At 41.5% G+C, this 17,500-nt stretch overlaps 2 protein-coding genes across 2 annotated transcripts; both read right to left on the reverse strand.

Moving 5' to 3' along the window:
• Positions 1 to 1,548: 1,548 nt before the first annotated feature.
• LOC133911597 (uncharacterized) lies at positions 1,549 to 4,070 on the reverse strand. The gene is made up of 3 exons (XM_062353913.1): positions 3,745 to 4,070; positions 3,519 to 3,630; positions 1,549 to 3,440 (listed from the first exon to the last, which is right to left on the reverse strand). Exons 1-3 carry the CDS (start codon positions 3,907 to 3,909, stop codon positions 1,864 to 1,866), a joined length of 1,854 nt encoding a protein of 617 aa, XP_062209897.1. The 5' UTR covers positions 3,910 to 4,070; the 3' UTR covers positions 1,549 to 1,863.
• A 5,234-nt stretch (positions 4,071 to 9,304) lies between these two features.
• LOC133910431 (zinc finger protein GIS3-like) lies at positions 9,305 to 9,865 on the reverse strand. Its single transcript, XM_062352831.1, has one exon. The coding sequence runs from the start codon at positions 9,863 to 9,865 to the stop codon at positions 9,305 to 9,307; it is 561 nt and encodes a 186-aa protein (XP_062208815.1).
• Between the last annotated feature and the right edge of the window lie 7,635 nt (positions 9,866 to 17,500).

Genomic DNA, 17,500 nt, shown 5'->3' on the forward strand with positions numbered 1-17,500 from the left:
TCAAATTGGACGAGTTCAAAAAAAATGCATTCATCGAATGGTTTGGTGCTCAGAAAGAAGAACTTACCGGATGATCCGGTACTCAGTGAAGTGTTTGACTTAGAGAAGAAAAGTGAAGATCTCACCGGATGGTCCGGTGCTTTGATTGGTGAACACACCAAAGCATTTTTCAGGAGCAAGATTTTCAGTACAGAAGAGCTTTGAACTCACCGGATGGTCCGACGATAAATAGAAGAATACACCAAAGACTTCACCGGAGAATTTTCTAAAGTTTTTCAGAGGTGTGATAAGTTTTACGCACCGAATAATCTAGTGATCAGATGGGTCTAGTGATCAGATGGCTCCACAGAGATGGAGCCATCGGGAGAGACAGCGAGGGAGCTAGCAGCGAGGGAGAGCAGCGCATCGAGCGAGTGCGGGGTGCGGCCCCGCACGTGCTTGTAGAAGAGGAGTAGAGCGACAAGTGAGGCAACCGACGGCAGAGGAGCTGTCATCGGGCAGCGGCGGATCAGGTGAATGACAAGGTGACCCGGTGGAACGAGATCACGGTAGCAAGATCCGACAACAGAAGAGAGGATCTCGATGTTAGCAATCGACGCGAACATACGAGGACCAGCAACGACAACCAACAAATCGAACACGAGTTGTTGGCATATCCAGTAGGAGAGGACCTTTGAGCGTTGTATCTCTGATGGGAAAGAGTCAATCCCAGGGGAAGCGGCGGTGGTGGAGACCGGCGGCAACTCCCATTGGAGCAAGCCAGTCGAGTGCGCGGCGCGGTAGGAAGGGAGAGAGTCGGCATAGAGAGAACCGATGGAAAAAATTATGGTTTAGAGTGTGTTGCGGTGCCTCGAGGAGAATCATACCTCTCATAAATGTTAGAAATAACAACTTATATTCAATAGTAACCTTAATAAGATAATATATAGAGTACACGAGAGTATAGAGAAAAAACTATAATAACATATATTTAAATGATAAAAACTCTATATTCCTAACAAAAAGATCATCTAAATCAGCGTACACATCAAGTAAAATCCAGAGCATTGTACTTCAAAACTTAGCAGGTAAACTCAAAGAAATATCTTCCATAATTTCCCACTTGACAACGTCGCATATTCTAGAATGCTTCATCAATAGTTAGGTTGAAATCAACGCCTCAATTATTTATGATTCATGTATTGTCTTCTTGGAAAGCACAGAAGAAGCACTTCAAATAGAAGGTTGTGATATTTGCTTATCTGAGCTTGCCATGAAATGGACACATCAGATTAGTTATGATTGAACAACTTTGAAATTTGTTGGGTACCCAGAAGAAGCTTAAATGGCTGATGATTTTTCTTAATTTATATAATCACACAACAAAAAATTGCACACAACATCATAGATTATTCAAAGATATTGCATCTCTTAAGAGCATACAGATGAATGTAGCAGAAATCATCTATGAAATATAAGTGGTTGAATAATCAAAATAAACAAGCTTTATATTGTGCTTTGATGCAAACATATTAAGACAAGTAAATAAAAAAGCATGGGATAAGTTGCTGGAATAAATAATAGAAGTAAATAAAAAATAGATTCCTATTTACAGCTCTAATTCTCAGGTTCCATATATCACACTGTGACGAACGAACAACGCGAATATTATCAACTAGCTTCCGCAAACGTACACCAATATTTGTGAAACTTAAAGTTTCTAAACTAAAGATTGCAGCATTTTTCTCAACAAAGAGACGAACAATCCCACTATAAGTTGTCAGAACAGTTGAGCGATAGATCTTCTAGCAAATAAATAAAAACATATACAGTAGCAAGCACAAACTTTACTAATATCCTAATTTTGTAGTATCAAACAATATTTTACCCCCGAGGTTTGCACCTCCTCCTGTGCCGGCTAAAGTCTGAAATAAACTTATATATCTTGCTGCACCCAGGTGTTGTGCATTTATAAGGCTTCACCCCAGCATGGACCTGGAAATGCTCAGCCCGATCCCCAGACCACTTGAACGCCATACTGCAACCCTCCCATGGACATTTGTAAGGCATATCATCGTTGTGAACACTCTGGTGACGCCTCAGGTATCTGTGGGATCTGAAATGTCTGCTACACGACTTGACCATGCACATGTTTTTCTTGTGGACAGAAAGCTCTGCTCTTGTCTTGAATGTCATGCGGCAGTAATCAATATTGCATTCAAATCTGTTTATTTTCATCTTTTTAACCTTGCTTGTGGCTGAATTATCCACAAGTTCTCTCTTTATGTCGGCAAGTTTAACATCTGCAGATCCAGCTGTTGACATTGCACTCTCACAAGGATCAGTTCTCTCCAGTGCCAACTCTTCCTCGCATTGATCCCATAGAACATCATCATCCAATGCAATGTTTTCTTTCTTTACCTCCAGCAGCTCCAGCTTCCTTTTACCCCTGCGCCTAGAATAACATATAACATCTGTTCTCCCTGACCTACCGATGCTTCTAGCCACTATGTCTATTACACATGAAACACTGGGTGCAACAGATGTATCATGTGGTGCTCCTTTCTCAACAGTCGAACTTTTGGCTCTAACATGACCGTTGCTTGTGGATTTCACAAAATCACCAACATCTGCTGCATCATATTGATAAGGATGCACTGTGCTGGCAACAGTCTCTCTAGCATTTCTGACCTGCACATTGTCTAACTCAATATCGCTATCAGGCAGCCATGTATCGTCTAAAGCAGCATCACCATCTCCATTGCTAGAAGCTCTGCCAGTATCTTCCGATTCTGAAACAGCTTCACTAGCAATATAATCCACCCCTGTAGCTTCCAGTTTCGCAGCTTCATGCACAAGAGAAGCTCCTGTCCCGGCAACTTCCGGCACAGAGATTGTAGCTCCTGGATCAGTGACAGCTTTGCTCACATGAGGATCTCTCTCCATAAGTTCTGGCTCAATAGAAGCTTCATTAACAAAAAAAGTTTTCCCTACAACTTCCAGTTCCGCGCCAGATCCATTGTTAAGAAAAGGTTCCCCTGTAACTTCTGGCAGCATGCCTGTAACCCCTGGCACAGTAGCAGCTTTACTCTCAAGAGAAAGTCGCTTCTTAACTTCCGGATCAGTAGCCACTTCATTAGCAATGGACACACCCTTTAAAAATTCTAATTCAGTGGTTGATCCATTCACAATAGAATCACCCCCTGTAACCTCAGGCTCAGAGGCAGATTCACTCATAGCAGAAGTTATACATGTAACGTCCTGCTCAATGGCAGCATCACTGATAATGAAAGTTGCAGCGTTAACTGCAGGCTCAGCATCAACCTCACTAGCAAGAGTAAATCCTCCTGCACCTTCCAGCTTCACGGCAGCTTCGCTAACCCCAGAACCAACCCTTGTAACTACCAGTCCCACGGCAGCTTCACTCATATGAGGTCCATGATCAATCTTGCATTTTTTAGCTGAAATAGTTCGCAGAACATTAAAAAGAACACAATTGCACATACAAATGATCCCTCGAATGGCAGTACAGTGCAAACCTTCCGGAGCGGGCGGCCGATGGGCTAGGCCGACGCGCTCTTCGCCCCTGACCTCGGGTTCAGGCACCCGACCGGCAATGTGCCCTTTGTGCTTGATTGCGTTCGGACCCTCCTGCAATTCCGCCGGACACCCCAACTGTTAGAACCCCCAAGCAAAAACACTACTCCCTTAACGGCGACGCGGCGAAATAATGCGGCAAGGGTGGAGGGAGGGGGATCGGCTTACCTGCGGGGCGGACCGGTTGAGCTCGCAGAAGGCGCAGCAGTCTTCGGTGGCGGCGTGGAGCCAGGACGCGGCGGGCGGCGGCGGGGGCGAGGCGGGGTTGGTGGTGGTGGTGGCGGAGCCCGAGGAGGAGGAGAGGAGGCGCGCGGCGTAGCGGCGGATGCGCATGGCGGTGGGCGGCCGCGAGACGGTGGTCGGTGGTGGCGGTGGGGTAGGGGGCGCGCGCGGACGGACCGCGGAGGGTTGGGGAATTTCGGCCGGGAGCTCCTGGCCCTGCGGGGAGAATTTTCTAGTGGCGAGGTGTGCCTTTCGCGTCCGGACTGCGCCGTTTTGTGCTGCTGTGTTGTGTTTCGCTTCGGCCCTCTTGTGCTAGTGTTTACGCTACTACGCTAGTGTTAGGGTTGTCATTCTACTTTCCTCGTGTTATAAATACTCATCATTTTAATTAAGATTATATCAAAATTTTAAAATTTTAGCTGTTAATAGCTTTCAAAATATTTAGAATGAATTATACAAAACCATAAATAGTGTGTCATTTGTAACATAAAGCTACAAGTATCATGTCTACTAACAAAAACTACAAGTATTGTGCATTAATTTCACACAAAATCTAATTTTAATATCAAAAAATAGTCTTATTTTTCATTAAAAATCCTTGAACTTTTTGTATCTATTCCATAATCCATGTGCAACCCATTTTAATTATATTTATCCAAAGATATTGTGTAGAATTTAAACTAAAATTCTCAAAAAACTATTTTTTACCTCCTAACAATTGTTAGTGCCTCAAATAAAATCCAAAAATATAGAAAAATTCACTATTATTCTTCTTATATAATAAACTAATTTATAAAATTATTTTCAATCCTAATTTATATGATGAAAAAAATGAGTTTTTTTAAATTCTTCATTTATATACTTACTATCCTTGTCATTGTACGTCGATCCTAATCTAAGACTTTTTTTTTTTGCTATACATTGGACATACCACAAGGATGGTTCAACTTCTACGAGATTGCATGTGGCGGATTATTTCATTTTCCCTTTTCCCTCCCAAATCGGATAATCGGACCATCCCTAACTATATTTCCTTCATTTCATTTCTTTTTATTTCTCTTTCTATTTTTTTAATTTTCTCTCATCTCCAATAAATTTCTGAGAAACTAAATGGAAAGGTATCTTGGTTTGCATATAATGAGGTATTAACAATAATTGATGTGTCTTGAACTTGTTTAACATGTGTTTATAGATGTTCGATCTTATTCATATCTAACTCGAGCTGGTGATATTTGGAATTGACGAATTTTTCTCTGTATGTAGAAAAATTGCACACACCGGAATGTTCGATGTGAACATCGGATGTTCCGGTGTTCACCGGAAGTTCCAGTGTGGGCAGTGTGTATTCGTCGAACTATTTCTTGCAGAGAGCAATTTTTTGGGCGAAATTGGAGATCAATGCACCGGAAGGTCCAATGAATGTGGTGGCTACATCGGAGGGTATCACCGGAGTATTTTTAGTGCTGAAGCAGAAATAAAAGCAAACACCAAATTGTCCGGTGATAGACTTTAAGAGCGCCAAAGTATTTTCTGCAGAGAGGAAATTTTTTGCGCCAAGTTTAATTATGTACGCCGGATAGTTTGGTGCTGAGATTATGAATACCAGAGAATGCACTGAAACTTTTGTTGTAGTGAGGTTGTAGGAGGATGGTTTGGTGGATTAGCATACACCAGATTATACGATGATAGATATGAGATTACCGGAAGTTTTCACTAGATCTTCTCTTGCAAAGAGCAAAAAAATTCTGGAACAGATAGTGTTATACTCACCGGATGGTCCGGTGTTCAAGAGCAGAACACATTAGAACATCTGGTATTCACATTTTTTACAGGATGTACTCTGAGTTGAAGTTTTTTTATTTTATCCTAACCTAGAGATATTTTAGAGTGTGAAGAAATGTGTTTGCTTGTTTCAAGGTGTGCAGGTGATGGATGCAACTTGGCGGGTGATCGGAACTAATCGAATGCTTGGTGCCGTATGATCAAGGAGCCTGGAGAACTCAAGAGTGATCCTAGCTGTATACATGAAGGTCAAGCAAAACATGAAAAAAGGATAAAGATGGCATGTTGACAAAATCAAACGAATGGGATGTCGGTGTAGGTGACAAGGCAGCCCGAGGGATCGGGAGCCGGAGAGACTTGCCGGCAGTCAAGATCGCAAGACGGAGGACACACGTCATCATCGGAGCGCTTGCTTAAGGTAGAAGCAAGTGGTAGCTAGTCACGCTTTGAGAAGTGTGCTAGTGTTTCGCGGTTTGGTCTCAAAATCGTGGGAGGACTAGAGGATTACATCACACCATCACGAAACTTGCATCGAGACAAAGCTAAATCGTAAAGGTGTTACGACCATTCGACGAATGGAGAATAAATGAACTAAAATACCCTCGGTGTTATGTAAAAGTGTATTATAAGAGAGATGTATTTTGGAAAAAAAAAATAAGAAAACTTGAGGGACAAATTTTCTGGCCTATAAATTGAGGGGTAGGACTATAAGAGAGATTGTACCATCCATTTGAGCCCCTTGTAATATCCATATAAGAGTATTATGTTAGGGTTTATTGGAGAGGAGGATGAGTGTTTAGCTTATGTAATATGTGAGAGTTTTAAGAGAAAAATCTTTACAATACGCTTAAACTAGGACTGATCTCTTTAATTAATAAAGTTTATTTTATTTCATATGCTTGAATTCCACTCCTTCTAGTTTATTTCTCTTGGTTCTCTTGCCTTGTGTGTAAGTTTTTCCTTTCCTTTCCGATTTTGATTTTTGTTTTTGTTTTTGGCTAAAATTTCAGCACTTGTGAGACCATTCTTCCAGTTGCTAGAGGCATAAAATTTGCATACACACACTTATGTGACGGGATCTTAAATTTCCTTGCCTCTATATAATCAATTTGAAGAGTTTCATTGTTCGGTGTTCATCTTTTCTTGTTTCTTTGCTAGTTGTGATCTTTCGAGTGCTAAGACGTATAGATTGATCTTAAATGGAACCTATGGTTCATATACTATCCGTGGTGTCATGTTCCCTCAATTTTCTCTTGTTAAAACTTGTCTCAATTTTTACTTCTGCTTGAGTTTTGAGGTGCGTTGGGTGATCTAAATAGGAGGAGACCATCGATTTCGTAAAAAATTATTGATGCACCTATTTACATACCCCTTTAGTCACTGATCTCTTTCCTACATGTTCCTTTGGAGGGATTCGTGAAGTGAAATGAGAAATAATCTCGTCCTAAAAGGAATGACATAATCCCTTTGTGACGGGAACCGTGAAGTGAAACCGTTGAAATGCTGAAGGGGACGAAAATCCCTTTGCGAAGGAATGCTCTAATTTTGGGACACGGAACAGTGGGGTAAGTAACGGGCGGGGCGCCAACGGAAAGAATTTTTTTGAACAAACTTATAAGACAAAACAAGTTTCAAATAAATTGTAATAAACTATGAGAAAATTTTGCTGAAAAAAGATTCGCTAAACTCAGCCAGAAAGCTTTGTAACGAAATTTCCGAAGAAAGTTCATTACACAGATTTGATAGGAAACTTTGCTCAAGAAAACATTGCTAAAAAGCTTCTCGGAAAACTTTGCTTGAAAACTTTCAAGAAAATCAAGTTTTATAGAAAACTTTGTTTCAAACCTATTGTTGAAAAGTTTGATTAAAAATTACTCTAGAAAACTATTCTACAATTTTATATGTAGATTTTTAATAGAAAACTATTCTAGAAAACTTTGATGGATAACTTTTCTGGGAAGCTGTTTTAGAAAACTTTTATGGAAAACTTTGCTAGCAAACTTTGTTACATAACTTTTTTTTCTGTAAAAGTTTGCTAGAAAACCGGATGGAAAAGCTTTCTAGAAAACTTTGCTTCAAAACTTTGATGGGAAACTATTCTAGAAAACTTTGATGGGAAACTTTTCTCCAATACATTGTCTTAAAAAATTTACATCAAATTTTCTACTGAGACAAAACTTCTCTAACAAAAGTTCTCTAAAAAATTATAGAGAAAACTATTTGCTACAAGAAATTTTGCAATCAAAATTAGAGAAAAAGTAAGAAGTTTGCTAATCGAAAGATACATCTTTGTTGCAATAAAAAAAGTATGATAAAAAAAGAACTTGGACAAGGATAAAAAAGAACTTAGACACAGTCACATTAAGTAAAAGAAAAACGTGCAGAAGCTGAAATAGAGAATTTCCTTGATTAAAAAAAGGTAAAAGGAAATACGAAGTTACATCTTCATGGTTGATCTAGTGGTAAAAGAGCACACTTTTGTGTTTAGCGATCTTCAGTGGGTCCCACACTTTTGGTTCATCCACTCGGATACGGGAACACAAAAATGGAAAGGAGGCGGCCGACGCCAGCGGAAAGAAAAAAAGAAAGGACACAGCAGGCTCATGTTAATTAGAGCAATTATCCTAAGAAAAAAAATGGAATGTTTTTTGTTGTGGGCCCGCGCGTCATGCGCGAGCGACGGACGCGTGTATCAGGAATCTCGCAAAGAAGTAGTATATCACGAAGCAAAACAGCTGTTACACCTAAAAAAAATCTTGTCAGTTGTAATGTCTACCCCTACTCAGGCACACATATTTCATCCTCTACACCCAGCAGTATCCTTCCCTTCCACCTCTATGTTGCTCTTTCGCGCAATCCCAATTGAACTTCACAAAGTATACGTAGAATCTACGACAAATTTCAGCGATACTTGCATCCTAGATTACTGAAACTAGCTTGTTTGGAGGATAGGAAGGATCCAAAAGAAAAACAAGAATATGGAAAACCGCATGAAATTCATATGGCTGCATATTAATTTAGCGATACAGAAATGGAAAAGGCATCCATAAATTTGTAGGAATTGAGTGTTCGAACGGGCAAAGTGAAAAGGCACAATTCAAAGGCAATAAAGAAAGAAATAAGTTTAAATTTCGAAAATAAGAAGTAATTTTATATGCAGTGCTTTTCTGTTTCAGAAACAAGATATTGAACACAGGATCGACCGTGCTACGTATTTATTGACATACAGTGTTGATGGAGTGCAATTTTCAGGGGTGCGGAAAAAATCGAAGGGTCATCGATGTCTAGACATACGGTGCTACGTAGTAGCCGGTTGATAGCTAGAGGCAAGCAACGGATCAGACCGGGCAAGTATGTCATGACTAATCCCATAGGAATTTAGTCATTGTTCGTCCAATCTCCATGGCTTAATTTGCACCAACAATGAAATTAAACAGCAATATGCATGCATAAACTTCCCATATCATTACTGCAAGATCGCGACAGATTTCAATTCTGCCCTATAAAATGATCAACAATATCAATTAAATTGACACACAATATATCTGTACAGCTAAGGCATTTTAACAGGCACACGCGTATGTACATAAGCAAAAGAAACACAGAAAAGATCAAAGAAACTAAAAAAAAACACCAATAAATCGAGCACCATGTGTATACCTTTAAACCCGATACACATGAATGCAATATATGCAGCGTGTGTTTGAGTTGCACTACCATGCGATCACTTCCAGCCGGGGTGGCGCCCGAGCCTGAGCTCCAAGTCCAGGTTCCTCTCCGGCGTCTCGCCGGCCTGCCACTCCGACCCTTCCAGCATGCTCGACCCCTGGCAACCGTGCCCATGCCACCCGAGGCCCAGGCTCAAGTCGTGATCTTGAGTGCCCCCCGCACCGAACAGGCTCAGCTCCCTCGGGCTAGGGCTGCCAGCGCCCAGGGTCTCCCCGGCCGCATACGGCGCCCCAGGGTAGTACATGGCGTAGCTGCTGCTCATCGGCGGCGCCGGTGGATACCCCTGGTGGCGGTACTGGCTGTAGCCCTCGGTGTTCCGGGACGCCGCCGAGGCCATGCCAGTGCGCGTGTCGCGGTCGCGGCCGGGGAGCCTGGCGCGGTCGCGGCGGTGGATGTTCATGTGCCCGCCCAGCGCCTGCGCCGTGGTGAACCCGTGCTTGCAGAAGTGGCACTCATGGTACGGCCGGCTGCTGCCAGCCGGCGCCGCGTCGACTACGTCGCCCCCAGCCCCCTCTAAGGCCACCGGCGCCTCCTTGCTGTTGCTGCCGCGCTCCATATGCTGCAACTCTGAGATGGTTCGGAAGGTTTGGGAGAATACTGCCCGCTGGTGATGAACGAAAGTTTGACGAAGAGATGGCGAAGTGTGTGCACACGGGGGGCTATATGAAGAGAAGAGGGAGGACGGTGACAAATGGGGGAGCATCGATCGCCACTACTGTCTCAGCGGTTACTGAATAAAAGATGGAACACGGTTTTGACAACCCAGTTTTAATTTGGAGAGGACGGCTGCTCGGCCGGCCGGCCGGCCATGGTGCCTAGCAGCTGCCTCCTTACCTATATCTGTGCCCTAGCTAGCTCAAGCTGTGGCGTGTCCTTCTTGCACTGCAATGCATGGAATGCATGGAGGTGCAGCCAACCAGCCATTTTCAGGGTGCTTCATATGGACGGAGGTGCAGCCGACCAGCCATGGATGGAGGTACCGGCCCTGTGGTGCTTCACTAGTGCTCGAATTGCGGTTGGTTACGTTGCACAACATGGCCTAAAATGGGTGACTGGAAAAGCTTTATTCGTACTACTGGCTAACATGCATCACTGTACACGTTCCTGTGAAGCTCTCCACTATCCACACTATTTCTTTTACATTGCGTCAAGACTCAAGAGCATGGTAATTAGTAAAATCCAAGTCGATAATATATTTTCCTAGCATGGCAATTTCACTCTGATGCATTTTCTTTCGAGTATTCTTCCGATGCACACGTACGCAATCCGTTTTGTTGTACCGCTTGGTGCTGTTTTTGCACTCGGTTGGGTGCAGCAGCTGCTACTTCTGGTGTTGCTGTCATATCCTCGAAGGCATCGCGCGCTGACGCGGCACTGCCAATTATAGAATTATGATGCTTAAACTCTAGCTGATTTAATCGAATTGAGCTTGGTTTGCTATCCATGTATGGGCAAATGTGATACAGGATTCAGACACCTTGTGCATCAAGTCCAGCGTGCTAATTATTTTTCCTGCGACGTTTCGTCTTGGAATCAATTCTTCTCCTTGTGTGGATTAATACACTGCGATTATTTCGTCGCCCGGCATTTGGACTGTGAATCATATTCGTGACTGGAAAGTTGATCCCTGTGTACTCTCTGTGCACTTCGGCGTCGGATCGGAATGGGTGCAACGCGACAGACCATGTACGGCACGGCAGGTGTGCAATTGCGATGCGTTGCTATTAGATCCTAGCGATCTTAGGCTTCTCTTTTGCTGTCTCTTCTTTCACTGATAGCATGGAGAACAGCTCTGGAAGTCCGCGCCCCTCTGATTTTTCTTTAGTATTTCGTTTCTAGAAGAAAAACGTTGGCTGTTTCATGGCACCTATTTTGAGGCCCCGGAGGCCGGAGCCACCTTCTTCGGAAGCCTGCTTCTAAAGCCTAAAACAAGGAGCCCAAACTCGGCCGAACGGGGCGGTCTAAGCGTGTGGGTCTTTCTCTTTTTCCTCTAGCTGTTTGGTTGGATAGAAATCAAATAGTGATCGTAGAAGTGGCTATCTATGAAGCGAAAAGTTTCCAAAGAAAGTTAGAACGTTTATATGATAATATATAGGTACATGTCTGTGTGTTGTAATGAGAACTTATATTTTTCATGAAAAGTGTATTTTGCACATGACCCTTATGTCGAGCACACGAATTTACATCAAAGGAAACATGTGAAGCATTCAAACAATTTTGTCAGACTCGAATCGTGAGATTGCTTTATATACTAACATGATCATCATTATCAGTTGTGGTTGGCATGAAGTATATCTAAAACATATAGTATTTTTAAAATGAAAATGTCACATGCAACATTGAAGCTAACATCAAAAGCACACATATAAAGAATTTTTTCCTTAATAAATTTATAGTTAAATGCTCGTGCAACACAAAGAAAGCCAAACATTTACATGAGGTATTAATTGAGTGCCATAAGACACAAAACAAGTTGATGCCCGCGCGTCCGCCCCGGTAATTTTAGTGGAAACAATCTAAACAAGCAAGAAGTAGGAAGTGGTACAAAAATTTCAAAGGTATTCTGAAACTATAGTGCTCTATGGTGAAGTTATTTGAACTTATTTTTAATATTCTGTTTAATTGGAATCAAGGTGCGCGCATTGGTCTGTATTTTATAATCAGACCTGAATGGATCATAGTTGACCATGCTTGTGCTGCATATTCATATGTACCTGTATTGCTTTATGACACTCTTGGTATATATGTTCAATTCACAAAGTGACTGTAACACCTAGGTTTTAGCATTTTAGAAAAATAGCAAAATTCACTCCAAATTAAAAAAATAATTATTAATCAAACATAAAATTAAGGGCATGTATATTTGATGTATATATACTCATATATATATATATATATATATATATATATAATTTTGTCTAAGTATTCCAAATATCACTAAATTAATTTCTAAATTAATAATTGCAATAAATTGATCATATGCATTATGGATTAATTGTTTTTATGGTTCTTGTGTGGCGATTCGAAATTCGAATCTGTTTTAGTTCCTTTCGGTAATTTCCTTTTTCAAATCAATCCATGAAAGTCGATCTTCCAATCCAGCTCAAATATATAATTCAATTATTCAATTGAATTATATCCATTTAACTTTGATCTACTCGAATTTGAACATCTCTCAAATTCAAATCTATTTCTTAGATTCTTTCATCTGAAGATCCAATTGAATTCATTTCTTTTGAATCCAACTCCAAATATTCTTTTCGAATCAATCATCGGAGTATTTTCCAGAAGAAGTTGTAAAATGGCTTGTCTAGTGTAGTTGTACACACCGGATGATCTCGCTATTGATGATGTGAACACCGGAGGCTTCAATAGAGCTTTTTTTAGATGGATTTTAGAGGATACATGACTCGTATACATCGGATGGTCCAGTGTTCAGAGGCTGTACACATCGGATCATCCGGTGTTTACGTTTTCTGTGTGATGAGCTTTTCAACAGAGATTTGTGAGTTTGACTAATCAGAGATGGCATTGGAGAAACGTGTGTGCTTGTCTTATCATGTATATGTGATAGATGTAACTTAACAGTCGATGGTGGGATTATCGAGGCTAAGCGGGGTCTTAGTGTTGGACGACCAAGGATGTCGGGCGGTGTGAAGCGTGATCATAGATTTACTCGTGGAGTGCAAGCAAAGCATGAGATGGTGGATGAAGATGGGCATGTTGACAAAGTCAAGCGAAAGGGATACCGGTGAAAGTGACAAGGCGCACGAGGCATCGTGAGTGGGAGAGATTTGCGGACGATCAAGATCGCAAGACAGAGTACACACGTCGACCTCGGGTGCCTTGCTTAAGTTCTAAGCGATGCGGTTTAGCCTCAAAACCGTGAGAAAGTGTGAAGTACACGTGGTATCATCGTGAAGTTTGTGTCGAGACGAAGCTAAGTCATGAAAGCACCATAGTCGTTTGATGGACGAGAAAAAAGATGAACAAAAATACCTTAGTAGTAGGTAAGAGTGTATCAGAAGATAATGTCATTTTGGAAACAATCTAGTAAGCTTAGAGGTTAAAAAAAATCTATGCTATAAATAGAGGGGGATAGCTGGTTGAATCCTTTTTGAGCTAGTCATTTGAGAGTGTGTGCAAGGGATTTTAAAAGTGAGAGAGGCGAGTGCTTAGTCTATGTATTATGTGTGAGTTTTTTAAGCAAAAGATTTTGTAATATGCTGAAAATATGGTGTTCTTCTGCAAGAAATAAATTTTATGTTTCATCATGTTCTTATGTTTATCTCTTTCTAGTTTCTCTTTATTGGCTTCACTTGCAAGTTTGCGAGTCTTTCGATTTTCTATTGTGAAGAGCTGAATTTTTCTATCACGTTGGAGTTATTTTTCTTGTTACTAGAGGGATAAGAATTATTTATGAGTTAGTCTTAAATCATTAATTGTCTCTAGATCATTAACATGAAGACTCTATTCATCTCATGCCTATTTTTTCAAATCTAAGTGAATCAAGTTGTAAGTTTTTTACGGTGACTTTTGGAATTGATTTATATGTAACCTAGAGTTCATATTCATATATGAGAGACATATTTTTTAAGATATTTTTGTTGTATTTTATTTCTTTTGGTTTTTTGCTTCCACATATTAATTTGAGATACATTAGGTAAAAAAATTAGAATAAATCATATAAAAATTTAGTAAAGCTCCGATTCAACTTATAGAATCGTCTTTATCGGTCCTTCAACCTATTAGAAGGCGAAACAAGAGCATGAACCAATCAACGCAAGGCAGACGTCTAATCCTTGGCGAACATCAAACACACCTAGATAAGTATCATTTTAAATTGCGTGTAGTTAATATTTTTTAAATTTTAGCTATAATTTATTTTTATATATTGAGTTTAGATATTTAAAAATGATACCGATAGATTTATCTCGAAAAATTATTTTATAATAATATAAATTTATTATATTACTATATTATTAAAAATAATCAAATATGTATTTTATGGATTATGTCGATACCTAAAATTGACATTTATTTGGGATTGGAATGAGTACTCTCTTTCTTTGACATGGGAGCTCTAGCTATCTAAGCTATGGCAATGTTGGCTGTCTGAGCGATATCATTTTTGAAGTCGAGACTGAAATAAATCATTTCCTTCGAATAAAATAGTTTCATGACTGGACTCCATATATTGATAGGTGAAAAGAAATGCAACACCAATTCAAGATGGGCAAAGACAGGAAACGAGAAGGCATTAATCGAGCCCGATACTCGCTTTATATATACCCTGAATATATATATATATATATATATATATATATATATATATATATATATATATATATATATATATATATATATATATAGGAAAACTAGTATGTACTCCTGGGTGTATGTACTCCCACCTCTCATATACCACTTTTACACGTGTGTTATACTTCTTTATCACTTTAAATATACTTCATTAGTAATTATAAGATACTACAATACAAATCCCACGAAAATTTTTATGAAATTCCATAATTTTTATCATAATTTGCGTATATACTTCTTTTATGTATAAAAAAGAGTATATAGCAAAAATGAAAGGCTAACATTGAATTTTTTTTCATACAACTCATATTGGAGTATCTTAGAATTAGTATTAGAGTATACTAAAAATGATAAAAGAGTATAAAGTGTTTGTTTAGGTGGTATATTGCATGTGGGAGTACATACTCCTAGGAGTATAGAATAGGTGTCCTATCATTGGGCGCAGCCGCGCAAGAAAGGATGTGACGCCCCCGCCAACGCGCTTGTAAAGTGGCCGCTGCGGCAGCGCCACGCTCCCTTGGTGCGAGGACGCGGGGATCCGGTGGTGCGGCGAGGCCGCGCGCGTGCGTACTCGACGCGTGATGCGCACGGGGAGTGACGACTAAATATGGGGTCTCGCAACGTTGCTCGCCCGGCGCGAGGCTACTTCCCATCCGTCGTGCGAAGGTGCACGGAGTACAGCGGCAAAGCCACAGATGTGATTACGTTCATCCGAGTTTGATTCTTAGGTGTCGCACAACACTAATTTAGTCTCTAATATAGGCTCTGGCCTTGAAAAGGATTCCAATTTAAAAAAACTTCCCAGCCGTCGTGCGGTTGAGCGTCCTTACGCGCACCGCTGGAACGCCATCTGCGTGCAGTGCCGCGGCGCGCAAAAGCGTTGCCTCTCGCCAGTTGGAGCCGCGCGTCTGTATGCTCACTTGTTTCCCCATATGTGGGCACGGACCCGGTTCCTCTGATTTCACCTAGATGATGTTAGAGAGGAACAGTATTTTATGAGATGATGAACAGTGCATCTAACGTACTACGGTAACAGGTTGCAACAAATCCGTTAATTACTGTAGCGTCTTTTTACTGTTCACAATACAGTACCATTAAACCTAAATTGTTCATCTCAAATCAATGATTCACAGCTCGTTGAAGCCACTGACACTGGAGGGTGAAGTCAGAGGAACCGGTCCATGTGGGCACCGTGTGGGCTGTTGCGCTGTGGCTCACGCATTTTGCTGAGAAAAAAAAATCCGTTTCGCCACCCTCGACTAAGGGTAAAAATCTCTTTTTTGTCCCTGAAATGCAATATCAGTTATAAATGCTTTCCTGCTAACAATATCGGACATCATTCCTTCCTAACTCCTTTCAAAGTAAGGGCATATGATCTACGGTTCCAAATGCCGGCCACAGCAGCGGCGACCAATTCGCAGTCGACATCGTTGACGAGCAGCTCTCTGCAGCAGCAGCATCCCAGCTGAAGCTGCTGTCTGTTGGCTTCTTCCATCAACGCGAGCTCGCGCACACTTGGGTCGCACTATTTGGAGGCACGCCGGCCAGCTAGGGGAGCGGCCATGGCGGAGGCAGACGGGTCTGTGGAGACCGCCACCAGATCCGGACGCGACAGTCATCGGGGAAGGACGAGGATGGCACGCTCCAAGACCATGGGCATGGAATCGGCGCACAAGGGGAAGGGGGCGACACAGTGGTAGGGATTGTATAGGAAGGCCAGATACATGGGCGACACGCGTCTCTGGCGGCAGAAAAAGATGACCGGGGTATTTAACTTTTTGTTATTTTTATAAGGTGAGTGTTAATAAATTTGTTACTCTGACTATATATACTGAAAGTGGTTTTACATATCATTAAAAGATCGAATTAGCACACAATAAGAGAGAGACAAGAAAATAATATAGGGGCTGACATATGTGACCCATCATATTTTCACAATGTCATCAACTGACACCGTGATAACATGATGAAACCGCTAGTACCTCAGTGCCACCGCATATCAATACTGGAGTTAGCGAGAAATGATGTCCAGTATTAATAGTTGGAAGCGGTTCTGTAACTGGTATTACATTTGAAGGAGGGAAAACGAACTTTCGTGATGGTTGAGGGAGACTCTTTCCTTTTGCCGAACAGTACTCCTGCTACGTACTGGGCTGTCCATCCGAGAAAGTAGGCTACGCACGGACTCGTATTGCCACAAGCCTATTGGGCTTCGTCGGCTTCATATTTTGTTGGGCCTCCTGGGTTCGTGTTTCCTACTTCGACTGTTCGCCATTCTTCTTAATTCTATCTTCTGAGGACTAACATTCTTAATTAGAAAGAAAACATTCTTAATTTTCAAATCCTGATATTTCTATCTGAAGATGTCGGCATTGCCCCTCTGAATTTCTCTCCTCTTTTTCCGTTCCCCGCACCTGCACCCAGACACTTCCTAGGCGTCGCCCGTGTTCTTGTCGTGGAGGACATGTACACGGACGCACCTGCTCTGCTTAATGCATATACTACTCCATTTCTGGCGCGAACTTGCACGCACACATAAAAAGAAGAAGATGAAGAAGAAGAAAAGTAGCTAGAAGAGCAAGCAGACAAGCTGCATTGGCGCGCTCATTATCCTAATCATCCACTGATGGAAAATTAAGCGTTCTGGTTGCACGGAGAGACGCCCGCGCTCATTATCCTAATCATCTCTTCGGCTGCACGGGCTTTGTTTATGGGCGAGCGGTAGTTGTGTGCTCGCAGAGCTGGCGCACTTGAGGTGAGCATTGCAACAACCTGAATCGTTAAGAATAGTTAAGGACAATCTAGTGTCCGTAATCATGAGTCATCATCCCGGCCTCGCCCTCGAGTCAAGTAGGAACAGGCAGCTGGTGTT

Source organism: Phragmites australis, chromosome 3 (genome assembly GCF_958298935.1).
Source record: "Phragmites australis chromosome 3, lpPhrAust1.1, whole genome shotgun sequence".
NCBI lineage: Eukaryota > Viridiplantae > Streptophyta > Magnoliopsida > Poales > Poaceae > Phragmites > Phragmites australis.

Bases quoted from the DNA above. Each gene is read 5' to 3' on its own strand.
- LOC133911597 (XM_062353913.1), bottom strand. From the start codon at position 3,909: ATGCGCATCCGCCGCTACGCCGCGCGCCTCCTCTCCTCCTCCTCGGGC. The intron at 3,631-3,744 runs GTAAGCCGATCC...GCGGAATTGCAG, and splicing joins TCAACCGGTCCGCCCCGCAG to GAGGGTCCGAACGCAATCAA. The intron at 3,441-3,518 runs GTTTGCACTGTA...GAACTATTTCAG, and splicing joins TCGGCCGCCCGCTCCGGAAG to CTAAAAAATGCAAGATTGAT.
- LOC133910431 (XM_062352831.1), bottom strand. From the start codon at position 9,865: ATGGAGCGCGGCAGCAACAGCAAGGAGGCGCCGGTGGCCTTAGAGGGG.